Consider the following 14,080-nt stretch of genomic DNA (forward strand, 5'->3'; position numbering starts at 1 on the left):
TCCTACCTTTTACGTCTGAAAGATGTGCTGGCTGGATGGATTGGCCAAGCTAAACTCTCCCTCAGTGTACCCAAACATGTGCTGGAGTGTGGCAACAAGGAGATTTTCAGAGTAACTTTGTTGCAGTGTTAATGTAAATCTACTTGTGACACTAATAAATAAAATCTTTCCCCCATATGATACGGAACAGTCCTCCTAGACTCAAATGCCACTTTACATATAGATAGCAAATCCAGGCATACTTGCAATAAGATGTATTAATACCCTGTAAGATTTCGGAGAGGTTTTGATTTTCAGAGCAGCTTACAGACTCCTGTCTGTCAACAAACCCAGCCAGAAGCTGAATGCCAAACTGAAACTAAACCAGCATAAAAATTCTTGCTACAGACCTAGCTATTCCCATTAACCACATTATCACATGACCCTGTATACCTAAGCCCACCTTCCATTCCTTTAATCAAAAAACTCCAGGGAATATTTTCATCTGTAAGTAAAAATCCATCAGCTCTCTCCTAAGTAAATTACCATAGCTAAAATCAGGAATTATCCTGCTCTCCCAGTGTCTGAACTGCACCCAAAAGAGAGAATGTTGGAAAATCTCAGCAGGTTTGGCAGTATCTGTAAGGAGAGAAAAGAACTCATGTTTCGAATCCAGATGACCCTTTGTCAAAGCTAAAAGGCATAGAAAGAAGCAACGGCCTAGTGGTATTATCGCTAGACTATTAATCCAGAAACCCAACTAATGTTCTGGGGACCCAGGTTTGAATCCTGCTACAGCAGCTGGTGGAATTTGAATTTAATGTAAAAATATTTGGAATTAAGAATCTACTGATGTCCAGTGAAGTGCTTGAAAGGGTGGCATGGAGCACAGTGGTTAGCACTGCTGCTTCACAGCTCCAGGGACCTGGGTTTGATTTCCAGCTTGTGTCACTGCCTGCGTGGAGTTTGCACATTCTCCTTGTGTCTGCGTGTGTTTCATCTGGGTGCTCCAGTTTCCTCCCACAGTCCAAAGATGTGTGGGTTAGGTTGATTGGCCATTCTAAAACTTGGCCCTTGGTATCGTGAGATGCGTAGGTTAGAGGGATTAGTGGGTAAATATGTAGGGATATGGGGGTAGGGCCTGGGTGGGATTGTGGTCGGTGCAGACTCGATGGGTTGGATGGCCTCCTTCTGCACTGTAAGATTTCTATGAAAATGGAAGATATTTTCTGTCAGAGAAAAGAGCAGTACTTTTTCAGGATAAGCATACTTAGAACAGAAGTGGCAGTGAGTTAAACACTGGATGAAAGCAAATTACTGTGGATGCTGGAAGATAAAACCAAAAGAGAGAACAGTGCATGTTTTCCAGACACACCAATAGCCTGTAGGAAGAAACTGAACTTTAAAACAGTCCCCTTAAACATAAAATTTATCAATACCACAGTATCGTCACATCTTGCCCATTGTTTGTATTTGAATAATCACCTAACACCCTCTTGAATGCCTCGATTGAAGCTGCCTCCACCATACTCTCAGGCAGTGCATTCCAGGCTTGAACGATTCCTGTGTTAAAGGTTCCTTATCACATTGTGTTTGCTTCTTTTACAAAAAACTTTAAATCTATATCCTCTTATTCTTGATCCTTTAACGAGCGGGGACAGTTTCTCCTGATATGCTCTGTCCAACCCCCTCGTGAGTTTGAACGTCTCTATCAAATCTGATAAGAGGGACGAGATTTGGCAAAAACGTACTATAGACGTTAATTCACGATATAGAAATTAGGGCATTATTTTTTATTCAATAATCCCAATTTAATGCTTGTTTATGGAAAAAAATGAAAGATTGCTTGTCTTCATTTTTGAACTTTGTGCTTGAAATCATTTTCCTTTTCCTGTTCTGCTTGTATCTTATTCTGGCCAAGTTATTGCTATATTTGTGACCTATTGATTGCAAGGCAGATTTGTTCCCGCTCACTGCCTGTTTTTTTACAGCTGATTACCACAGACTCACATTTCCTGGAAAGGAGAAGGCAAACAAGTCATATCACTCAATGTGCTGTTTATAAATCAAAATGTATCTGCCTTACCCCACCATCCCTCCCTCCCGAATTTCAATTCTTCAAGGCTCAGAATAATATTTCTAACAGAACATAAAAAAATTGCCTGTTTCAACTAACATGATTCAATTTAGTTGTTTAATTTTTTGGAGCATTTTATTAATGTTTATATTTGAAGACCACAGTCTGTTAAAAATACTGGTTTGGAGTTGATTACCTTTTGAGTTGTCACTCAGTCAGTTTGGGAAGTTACAATTTCACCTGCTGCTTAATATCCAGGAAACCATAGGAAAATTACATAAATTACAATGTGATAATGACCAAATAATTTGTTTTCAACTATGTTGGTTGAGGAATCCAGAGCACCAGGAGAAATATCCTGCTCCTTTTTTAATAGAGTAATTAAATCTTTTATGGTGGCACGGTGGTTAGCACTGCTGCCTCACAGCGCCAGAGACCTGGGTTCAGTTCCCAGCTTGGGCCACTGTCTGTGTGGAGTCTGCACGTTCTCCATGTGTCTGTGTGGGTTTCCTGCGGGTGCTCTGGTTTCCTCCCACAGTCCAAAATGGTTGGGTGGATTGGTCATGCTAACTTGCTCCTTAGTGTCAGCAAGACTATGTAGAGTAAATGCATGGGATTATGGGATAAGATCTGGGACTGTAGTCAATGCAGATTCGATGGGCCGAATGGCCCCCTTCTGCAGTGAGGATTCTATGATCCTTTGTAAGCTTCTTTACTCTGTTGCTAATTTCAGCCAAACACCAGGATCCAATTCCATCCTGTGTTAGAAACTTTCAGGTCCTCCAGCCTAGTTTATACAAACCCTTCCTAACACCCAACCCTGTGCAACATATTTATCTCTAACCTGGTGCTCATTTGGTCGTACTAAATCATCAGCCCGGATATTACATTGGGTATTACATGCACCTCGCTGTTATAAAGTAGTGCATGCTATAACTAACTGTGAGAAATGGGAGAATATCTGATTAAAATAAATTGTTTCTGTCACCAGGTGTCTACAAAGTGACTCCTCGTTCTTGCCATCAATTTGAACATGAATATTATATCTATGACACGTAAGCATTTTTCTTCCTTGTACAAAATCAATGTATTAATGAGCTGGTGCATTAGGTCTCAAGAATGTCATTTTCTCTCTTGTCTTTTAGAGCGGCCCCGACCATTCTAACCTTGACAGCGATTCGCCATCGTGCACTTGGTGCTATCATCACAGATAAGTTGATGGATGTTACAGTTACCATCAGGTAAGAACTACCAAAGTCAGCTCTTGTCAACCTGTATGATGTCATATCTCTTGCGTTTAAAAAAATACTTTTTACGTTGGAAAAGTGAAAAATAGGCAAGTGAAGTGCGTGATCTCACTCTTTGCTGGATTGGGTCTATTCTGTCGATCTGTTCTGTCCATTGAGATCTTCCTCATGAGTAACCACGTGGCCAATTTTAGTATTACCTGCGATCTCCATTAAATCATTGACACATACCATTCACAGCAAGGGACCCAGCATTGAGTCCTGCGGAATCTCATTGGTAACAGCTGTTCCCAAATACTTGTCATTGCCCTTTGCTTCTTGCCACTGAGACAATTTTATGCTCTCCCTGAGATCCCATGAGCTTTTACCTTTCTGGATTATCTGCTGTGTGAAATCTTATCAAAATCTTTGCTAAAATCCATGTAGACTATATGAGACATGCTGATCTTATCGACTCTCCTTGTTACCTCCTCGATAAACGAAGTTACTCAGACACAACCTTCTCTTAAATCTATGCTGCCTGTTCTTGTTTAATCGGTCTTTCTAAATAAGGATTACAGTTAAAGCAAAAGTTTATTGATTAGGCACAAGTAAGCTTTACATTAACACTGCAATGAAGTTACTGTGAAATTCAACTAGTCGCCTCTTCGGATCAATGCACCTAACCAGCACGTCTTTCAGAATGTTGGAGGAAACTGGAACACCCGGAGGAAACCCAGGCAGACACGAGGAGAATGTTCAAATTCCACACAGACAGTGACCCAACCTGGGAATTGAATCTGAATCCCTGGCGCTATGAAGCAGCAGTGCTAACTACTGTGCTGTCCGTAACAGTGCCTGCAGTCCCTAACAATTTTTTCCAATAATTTTTCAGGTTGGGTGGCTTGCAATTATTTGGCTTGTCTCTTTCTTACTTTTTAAGCATTGGTACAATGTTAGCAGTCCTCCAACACCAGAGAGGATTATGGCCAGAGAGGATTTGAAAATGATAGACAGAACCTCTGATATTTTTTCCATTGCTTCTATTCGGAACTTGTGTTTTTTTTTCCAGGCCTGGTGATTTATCCACTTTCAGGACACTAAACACCTTAATATTTCCTCCTTCACCATGTTTATCCAGTCCAATATTTTATATTCTTCCTCAGTTACAGTGTGTGCTTCATTCTGCTCTTTTATGAAAAGAACTGAAGATTTTATCAAGAACTATGTCAGTGTCTTGCATGTGTGCACACAGAAATTACCTTTGAGGTTTTTTAACAGATCCTTTCCTTAGTTATTGTTTTGCGCTTTATCTGTGACACATATTGGGTCCCTCTTTGTTTTCATAATCTCCTTTTTAATTTCATCTCTGCAATTTCTACACTCCTTTAGACTTGGCGCAATATTGAGTGTTCGCATTTGACAAAGCTTTTTTTTGCACTACCCTATTTTCTATAAACTCTTCGATATTGGGATGGGAGAGTGGTTGAAATGAGTGGAAGCAGAGTCCCAAAACTCTTTATATATGGAAACACATTTGTTCTGTACCCTCTTTATCTCTTTGACTACTCTCATTGCTCTGATACTCATTTACCTGCAAGTTCCTGTTTCATAGAGTCATAGAATTCCTACAGTGCAAAGGACGCCATACGGCCCATCAAGTCTGTACCAACCCTCTGATAGAACGTCATACCCGGGCCCCCCTCATGCCCTATCCCCGTAACCCCAAGCATTTACCTCACTAATCCCCCTATCCTACACGTCTTGGGACACTGGGGACAATTTAGCATGGCCAGTCCACCTAATCTGTACATCTTTGGAGTGTGGGGGGACACCACAGCACCCAGAGGAAACCCACGCAGACACAGGGAGAACATGCAAACTTCGTGCAGCCAGTCATCCAAGGCTGGAATTGAGCTGGGTTCTTGGCGCTGAGACAGCGGTATTAGCCACTGTGCCACTTGTTTCCAGTTCACTTTTGCCACTGTGCTGGCATGATAGCATAGTGGTTAGCACTGCTGCCTCACAGCGCCAGGGAATTGGGTTCGATTCCTGGCTTGGGTTACTGTCAGTGTGGAGTTTACACATTCTCCCTGTGTCTGTTTGGGTTTCCTCTGGGTGGTCTGGTTTCCTCCCACATTGTGAAAGACATGCTAGTTAGGTGCATTGACCCAAACAGGCACAGGAGTGTGGCGACTAGAGGAATTTCACAGTAACTTCATTGCAGTGTTAATGTAAGCCTTACTTGTGACTAATAAATAAACTTTAACTTAACAAATAAGATCTCACTTTAGTAAAACTGGCCGTTCCCCAGTTAAAACTTTTACTCTTGGTCTGTCTTTATCCTTTTCCATTACTACCCTAAATCTAACCAAATTCTATTAACTGCCACTAAAATGCTCTTTCGGTGATGCATCTTCCACTTCCCCAGCTTATTCCCCAAAATTAAGTCCAGAATTGCTCCATCTCTTGTTGGACTTGCTACATATTGGATAAAAAAATGTTTACCTGAATGCATTTTAAGAGTTCTATGCTTTTTCTGCCTTCTGTCCCGAATTTACCCCTGTTAATATTGGGGTTAGTTGACATTTCCTGGTCACTGCACCGAGTGCTGATGCTGTTCCAACAGCAAAACAAAATGCTATGTGATCTTAGAATCAATATACCCCCTGATAATAGCTATTTTTTACTCAGGTTAATTGTTATTTGTGGGAATAAGCACCACAAAGTACATCTTGATGATGAGACCAGCTTTTTAGAGACCACTTTGTAACATCCTTCAGTCAGGAGAGTGAAGGGGAGATAGAAGTCTCTACCCACTTGACTGGAGAAACTCCCCAAACTTGCTCCTGATTCACGGTGGCCCAGTGGTTAGCACTGCTGCCTTACAGCACCAGGGACCCGGTTTCGATTCCCGGCTTGGGGCACTGCCTGTGCGGGGTCTACATGTTCTCCCCGTATCTGCATGGGTTTCCTCCAAATGCTTCGGTTTCTTCCCACAGTCCAAAAACACGCTGATTAGGTGCGTTAGCCGTGCTAAATTCTCCTTCAGTGTACCCAAACAGGCGCCAGAGTGTATTGACTAGGGGATTTCACTGTAACTTCATTGCAGTGTTAATGTATGCCTACTTGTGACACTAATAAATAAATATCAGTTTCACTGATATTGGTTGCGCCAGTGAATAAACTTTAAATTTTAAGAGCTGTTGATGGGGAAATCTTTGTGTATTAAAAAAGTCCTCTGGCAGGTGACTATTTTTTGGCGGCACAGTAGCACAGTGGTCAGCACTGCTCCCTCATGGCACCAGGGACCCGGGTTCGATTCCCGGTTTGGGTCATTGCCTGTGTGGAATTTGCACATTCTTCCTGTGTCAGCATAGGTTTCTTCCGGGTGCTCCAATTTCCTCCCACAATCTGAAAGATGTGCATTGACCTGAACAGGTGACGGAATGTGGCCACTGGGGGAATTTCACAATAACTTCATTGCAGTGTTAATGTAAGCCTTACTTGTGACTAATAAATGAACTTTAAACTTTATTTAGCTATCGGAGATACTAAAGTTCTTCGGTAAGTACAGAGTTTTTGTTTTGGGATGCAGCAAATACTGTACTGCTTTGAAACAATTGAATTGTTTGTATTTCTAGTTGGCTTCATTGTACCTCCTTCCTCTCCCCAGGTCTTCCATTGATAGTGAGCCTGCTCTAGTATTAGGGCCTCTGAAATCACTTCAGGAGCTGCGTCAGGAACAGCAACTGGCCGAAATAGAGGCACGGAGACTAGAACGCGAAAAGAAGGATCAGAAGGTAGTAGAAAGAGAGCCTCCTGCCCAGGAAATTGTGGAGGAACTTGAGGGACCTTTTGTTTACGAATTTTCATACTGGGCAAGGTAAGACTTCCTGGTTATTAATGCGTGATTGCTGATGAGATGCAGTGTTAGTGTGTAAGACAGTTATTTAGTATTTAGTAAATTGGTGTTATGATGCCCATAGAGACCATTAACTTTCAAAAATAAACTTGATTTCCAGGTGATTGACTTAAAGGATCACATAAGATCTCATGGATGAAGAATTTTTCTGTAATAAGCAGACTAAAATCAATATTGTCTAAACATTACTTAGTGAGCAACTAATGCACTGAACAGGTATCCCCTCCTTTAACCTCTTAATGCAACAAAAACCCCATGCTGTGCTTACATGTTATACCACACTCTCCATAGACACATAGGCCATAACCTCTGTGGAGTGTCTAATCAGATTCAGATTGCTACTCCATTCCAAATTACTTAACTGGAAATGAAGCTGTAACTTTCTCACCTCAATTTCCAACTTTGAGCCAGGTAAGAAAAGGTGCAGCAAGTTCCCAAAGCTTTGTGTTGAGGGCAGCTGAGTTCAAAGTCAGGAAGGTGCACCCTCTTTTTTGAAGCATTTGCTGTCGTAAAACTGGTAAGCTGGAAGTTCCAGCCTCTCTGAGAAGCCAGAGTGAAGGTAGGGAAGGAAGATAAGTGAGTAGTGGATTGAGGGGGTTGGAGATGTGTGTTGCTGGGAACTCAGTGGGCGGGAGGGCAGTGGTGGGGTGGTGGTCAATGGGGTGGACGCTGGAGGGTGGTTACATGGAAACTAGATACAGGAGTAGGTCATTTGGCCCTTCGATCCTGCTTTGCCATTCATTATGATCATAGCTGATCATTGAGTTCAATATCCTGATCCCCACTACCCCACCCGCCCCTCCCCTTTAGCTGTAAGGGTATATCTATTTCGTCTTGAAATCACACAATGTTTTGGCCTCCAATACGTTCTGTGGTAGCGAATTCCACACATTCAACACCCTCTGGGTGAAGGAGTTTCTTCTCACCTCAATTCTAGAAGGTTTTACCCTTATCCTCAAACTATGACCCCTAGTTCTGGACTACCCCATCATTGGGAACATTCTTTCTGAACCTACCATGTCCAACCCTGTTAGAATTTAGTTTTGGGAAGTTGAGCAGTGAGGTAGTCAGGTAGTAGGGCTATAGTTGGGTGTTGAGGAAGGCAGTTGGGGATGTGGAGAATGTAGTTAGGAGAGGAAGGTAATTGGGGTGTCCTGTGGAGATTTGTCAAGGGCTATCGTGAATCCCATTGAAGGATAGTTCCCAAAAGTTACCAGTGGTTTTAATAACTTTTTCCAGTTAACTAAAACTGTAAGACAGTTGGAACCATCTGGTGTTTGTCATTGAAATCACACTTTTGACTGGTTCCCATTGCAAGGTATTTGCCAATGGAAATTTGACCTTCCTGTACTTCTAACTGCTATGTAATCTTTATGTGGGGTCTTCACTTAACCCTTTGAGTACAATCAAACAGATCCCCCCACACTGTAAAGTTCCCTCTGATTCCATTGTCTCTAACTTTTCATAATCCTTGTTTCCTTGATAAGAAGTCTCACAACACCAGGTTAAAGTCCAACAGATTTATTTGGAATCACAAGCTTTCAGAGCACTGCTCCTTCATCAGGTGAGTGCTGAGGAAGGAGTGCTCACCTGATGAAGGAGCAGCACTCCAAAAGTTTGTGATTCTAAGTAAACTTTTGGACTTTAACCTGGTATTGTGTGATTCCTTACTGTGCCCACTCTAGTTCAACGCCAGCATCTTTACATCTTGTTTCCTTGAACATGGATTCAGTCTCTACCAGCCCTTTGCTGGGTGGTTAACTCAAAAGCAGTCCTTTATGTCTGCTTGACGTAGGAACGCCAGTTGTCCATTTTCTTTTCAGCTTCTTCAGTCTGACTCATTCTGAGATTGTAGCAGGACAGTCGCTACTCCCTTTGTACCCAGACACCAAGCCGGGACCTCTGTCCCTATGGCAACATGGTCATGTGGGCCAGTTGCCAGGCAGAACTTGTAAGAGGCCACATGTTCCTCTACATTTTGCCTTGAATTAAAGGAGACAGTTTAAACCATAGCATCCTAACAGACATAACATTAGAAACAGCTATTTAAGGAATTAGAAAAGTGAAAAGGAATTACATTTGATATTTTACGATTGAAAATGTAAATTGAAGAAGGTGGCCTGATTTTTTTTTCATTTTTAGAAAAATGATTCATAGTGATCTAAAAATTCTTTTTATATTGTGTTGCAGACATTATTAATTCATGGTGGTACAGTGGTTAGCACTGCTGCCTCACAGCACGACGGACCTGGGTTTGATCCCTGGCTTGGGTCACTGTCTGTGTGGAGTTTGCACGTTCTCCCCGTGTCTGTGTGGGTTTCGTCCGGGTGCTCAGGTTTCCTCCCACAGCCTGAAAGACGTGTTGGTTAAGTGCATTGACCTGAACAGGCACCGGAATGTGGCGACGGGGATTTTCTCAATAACCTCATTGCGGTGTTAATGTAAAGCCTTACTTGTGACACTAATGAATAAACTTTAAAGCTAATTCCTCCATCTCTGCTAGAAGTGTAATGATTTAGGTTGTGCTGTGAGTCATGAGCACTATTTTGTCACTTAATTAAGTTAAACATCCTGCCAGATTGTAACCAATTTCCTTCTGATGCCTTCCATTCGTTAGTGACAATTGCATTTAAACACCTGTAGGAAACAGCCCTGGCGTGTAAAGGAAAATGTGCTTTCGAATCTCCTCCAGAGTTGGAAAAGTGACCTTTTTTTGTTACCTTTCGGGTGACTTTCTGTAATGCCCTAAATACACTTGGGGTTGGTGGGTTCTAAGAAAAAGTAAAGAATGTGGTTTGCTCACGTATTTTCAAAGTGTACCTGGGGAGGTGATGGCCTCGTGGTATTATAGCTAGATGATGAATCCAGAAACTCAGCTAATGTTCAGAGGAGCCGGGTGCGAATCCCGCCACGGCAGATGGTGGAATTTGAATTCAATAAAAAAAATCTGGAATTAAGAATCTACTGATGACCATGAAACCATTGTCGATTGTTGGAAAAATCCACCTGGTTCACTAATGTCCTTTGGGAAAGGAAAGTCTGTTATCCTTACCTGGTCTGGCCTACATGTGACTCCAGAGCCACAGCAATGTGGTTGACTCTCAACTGCCCTTGGGGAACTAAGGATGGACAATAAATGCTTGATGTGGATATGCCAGCGTTGGACTGGGGTAAACACAGTTAAAAAGTCTGACAACACCAGGTTTAAGTCGGAGGGGCTGATTGTGGACAAGTCCCCAGGACCGGATGGAATGCATCCGAGGGTTCTGAAAGAAATGGCGGAGGTGATAGTGGATGCCTTGGTGGTTATTTTCCAGATGTCGCTGGATTCCGGGGAAGTGCCGGAAGATTGGAAAACGGCTAATGTTACGCCGTTGTTTAAGAAGGGTGCCAGGCAAAAGGCGGGGAATTATAGGCCGGTTAGTTTAACGTCTGTGGTAGGTAAAATGTTAGAATCCGTCATTAAGGAGGAAATTGCGAGGCATCTTGAAGGGAATTGCTTGATAGGGCGGACGCAACACGGTTTCATTAAAGGGAAGTCGTGTCTGACAAATTTACTGGAGTTCTATGAGGATGTGTCTAGGGCAGTGGATAGAGGAGAGCCGGTGGATGTGGTCTTTCTGGATTTTCAGAAGGCGTTTGACAAGGTACCTCACAAGAGGTTATTGCAGAAGGTCAGGGGACATGGAGTTGGGGGTAGGGTGTTAGCGTGGATAGAGGATTGGTTGTCAAATAGGAGGCAGAGAGTGGGGGTCAATGGGTGCTATTCGGATTGGCGGTTGGTGACTAGTGGGGTGCCCCAGGGGTCGGTGCTGGGGCCTCAGCTATTTACCATTTATATAGATGATCTGGAGGAGGGAACCGAGTGCAGGGTGTCGAAATTTGCTGATGACACCAAGATTGGGGGAAAGGCAAATTGTGCGGAGGGTGTGGAGAGTCTGCAGAAGGATCTAGATAGGCTGGGCGAATGGGCCAGGAAATGGCAAATGGAATTTATTGTTGGCAAGTGTGAGGTGGTCCACTTTGGTAGGAAGAATGGTAGGAAGGACTATTACTTACGTGGCGAAAAACTGCAGCAGGCGACGGTGCAGAGGGACCTCGGGGTCCTTGTGCATGAGTCGCAAAAACCCAGCTTGCAGGTGCAGCAGGTGGTCAGGAAGGCGAATGGGATGCTGGCCTTCATAGCGAGGGGGATTGAATATAAAAGTAGGGAGGTCTTGCTGCAGCTGTATAGGGCATTGGTGAGGCCGCAGCTGGAGTACTGTGTGCAGTTTTGGGCGCCGCACCTGCGCAAGGATATTTTGGCCCTGGAGGGAGTGCAGAGGAGGTTTACTAGGCTGATACCGGAGTTGAGGGGATTGAGCTATGAGGAGAGGCTGAATAAACTAGGCTTGTACTCGTTAGAGTTTAGAAGAATGAGGGGAGATCTCATTGAGACGTATAAGATGATGAATGGGATGGATAGGATAGAGGTGGAGAGACTCTTCCTGCTCAAAAAAGACAGTAGGACTAGGGGGCACAGCCTCAAGATAAAGGGGAGGCGGTTTAGAACGGAGTTGAGGAGGAACTTCTTCACTCAAAGGGTGGTGAATCTCTGGAATTCTCTGCCCGTTGAAGTGGTGGAGGCTGCCTCGCTAAATATTTTTAAGAAGCGGGTTGATGGGTTCTTGATAAGAGAGGGGATTAAGGGTTATGGGGAGAGGGCGGGAAAGTGGAACTGAGCCACAACAGATCAGCCATGATCTTATTGAATGGCGGGGCAGGCTCGAAGGGCTAGATGGCCTACTCCTGCTCCTATTTCTTATGTTCTTATGTTCTTAAGTCCAACCGATTTATTTGATAGTAGACTCACTAGCTTTCGAGGTTAGTCCCTTCGTCATGTGAATGAAGAGCCTGACGAAGGGACTAACCCCGAAAGCTTGTGAGTCTACTATCAAATAAATCGGTTGGACTTAACCCTGCTGTTGTCAGACTTTTTACAATAAATGCTTGCCAGCCAGTGATACCCACGTCCCAAGAATGAATTAAAAAACAGATTTATTCCACGAGGGCTTGCCTGTATAAAGTGCAAACTGAAAGCAAAATAGTAGCTGGTACAACACCCTAATGACATCACCATCAAATCATGTGATCAGCTTTTAAAGCCATCATATGATCCTTTTGGGTATATAAACACTTCCAAAACAAAAAAGCCAAAAGCATCAACACATATAGATGCATTCTGCACATGACCATGGGCTTGTTGGTTACAGTAACTTGAAAACATTCTGTCACACATTCATCAGATTTAATGAGGCATTTTCTCATCATCTTCTTGGCTCCTTAATCCTGCTGCATGATGTATTTTAATAGGCTTATAAAACAAATAGAAATATTCTCAATCATTATATGTTTGATATAGTCTGTATCGTTAAAACGGAGGCTGTCATTTTGATTCGCCCCTCAACGTTGAGGAACCTACATGAAAATCTGGCTTTACGGACCATTTTACATCAAAGCTATGATGAGCGGGAGTTAGAGTTGTGGACGTATCTCCATAAATGCTCTCCCCTCATTTTTATAGCATACAGAGGACATTTGATTTTGGGCTATTCCCATTGTTGAGCACTAACCCTTCTGAATAACCTGGTTTGAAATGTAAAAAGACATCTTGCAGTTGAATTTGATCATGTTTAGTTTTCACGTTTAAAAAAGTCTGGTGCACACTTTACTTCCATGGCTGTGCTTATATTTTCTAAAATTATTTATTATTATTTTCACTTGTTTGACAGAGTTTCAGGCGAGTGCTGAAAAATGGCCAATGCAGACATGCAAGCAGTGCTAATCGCTGTGCCACCGTGTCGGGATAGCTCAGTGGTTAGCACTGCTGCCTCACAGCGCTAGGGACCCAGGTTCAATTCTGGCCTCGGGTCACTGTCTGTGTGGAGTTTGCACATTCTCCCTGAGTCTGTGTGGATTTCCTCTGGGTGCTCCAGTTTCCTCCCACACTCCAAAGGCATGCAGATTAGGTTGATTGGCCATGCTAAATTGCCCCTTAGTGTCCAAAGATCTGTAGATTAAAAAGTTAAACTTTATTTTGTTAGTCACAAGTGGGCTTACGTTCCCACTGTGAAATTCCCCTCGTCACCACACTCCGGCGCCTGTTCGGGTACATTGAGGGAGAATTTAGCACGTCCAGTGCACCTAACCAGCACAACTTTGGACTGTGGGAGGAAACCGGAGCACCCGAAGGAAGCTCACGCAGACACAGGAAGAATATGCAAACTGCACACAGACAGGGGATGAGTATGCTAAACACCTGGGGTTGTGGGAATAGAGCCTGGGTGAGATTGTTGTCACTGCAGATTCGATGGACCAAAGGGCCTTTTTCTATGCTGTAAAATTCAGTGACTCTTTTAGTGGTACGGTACCAAATATCACCGTGTTCGTGTTTAACCCAGATTATGCAGGTGTTTTTGATAGATGGGGTGGTTGTTAGCAATATTTATTTTGATTGTATTAATTGTCTTATTTTCTCTGGTAGGGCTGGAGAAAAGATTACAGTCACACCCTCATCAAAGGAACTTCTCTTCTACCCTCCATCAGTGGAGGCTATCATTACTGGAGGTAACCTTTTACATTACAGATTCAATGTGCAGTGTTGACTGTTTTGCACTCATTTAGTTTGGGGCTTCTCAGTTTTCAATATTCATGTTAATTGCTAAAGCACACTGATTGTTAAGAATTCCTGCAACACATGGGTCTAATAGCCATCTTCCTGTCTCCTCACATTGCCCAATGCTTATGCCAATGCCAAGAATGGATTTAAAGATGGCATGGCAGCACAGTGGTTAGCAGAGCTGCCTCACAGCGCTAAGGACCTTGGTTCAATTC

The 14,080-nt window shown here is 43.1% G+C and overlaps 1 protein-coding gene across 2 annotated transcripts in view; it reads left to right on the plus strand.

Moving 5' to 3' along the window:
• nomo (nodal modulator) overlaps nucleotides 1-14,080 on the plus strand; it is a 78,054-nt gene that overhangs the window by 35,158 nt on the left and 28,816 nt on the right. For both annotated transcript variants that reach the window (XM_080207038.1, XM_080207039.1), the window contains 4 exons: nucleotides 3,048-3,111; nucleotides 3,202-3,297; nucleotides 6,959-7,168; nucleotides 13,731-13,813. In XM_080207038.1, the coding sequence (XP_080063164.1) occupies nucleotides 3,048-3,111; nucleotides 3,202-3,297; nucleotides 6,959-7,168; nucleotides 13,731-13,813 (453 nt within the window). The remainder of the gene's footprint in view (nucleotides 1-3,047; nucleotides 3,112-3,201; nucleotides 3,298-6,958; nucleotides 7,169-13,730; nucleotides 13,814-14,080) is intronic.

This window comes from Carcharhinus amblyrhynchos, chromosome 18 (genome assembly GCF_965287045.1).
Source record: "Carcharhinus amblyrhynchos chromosome 18, sCarAmb.v2.hapA, whole genome shotgun sequence".
NCBI lineage: Eukaryota > Metazoa > Chordata > Chondrichthyes > Carcharhiniformes > Carcharhinidae > Carcharhinus > Carcharhinus amblyrhynchos.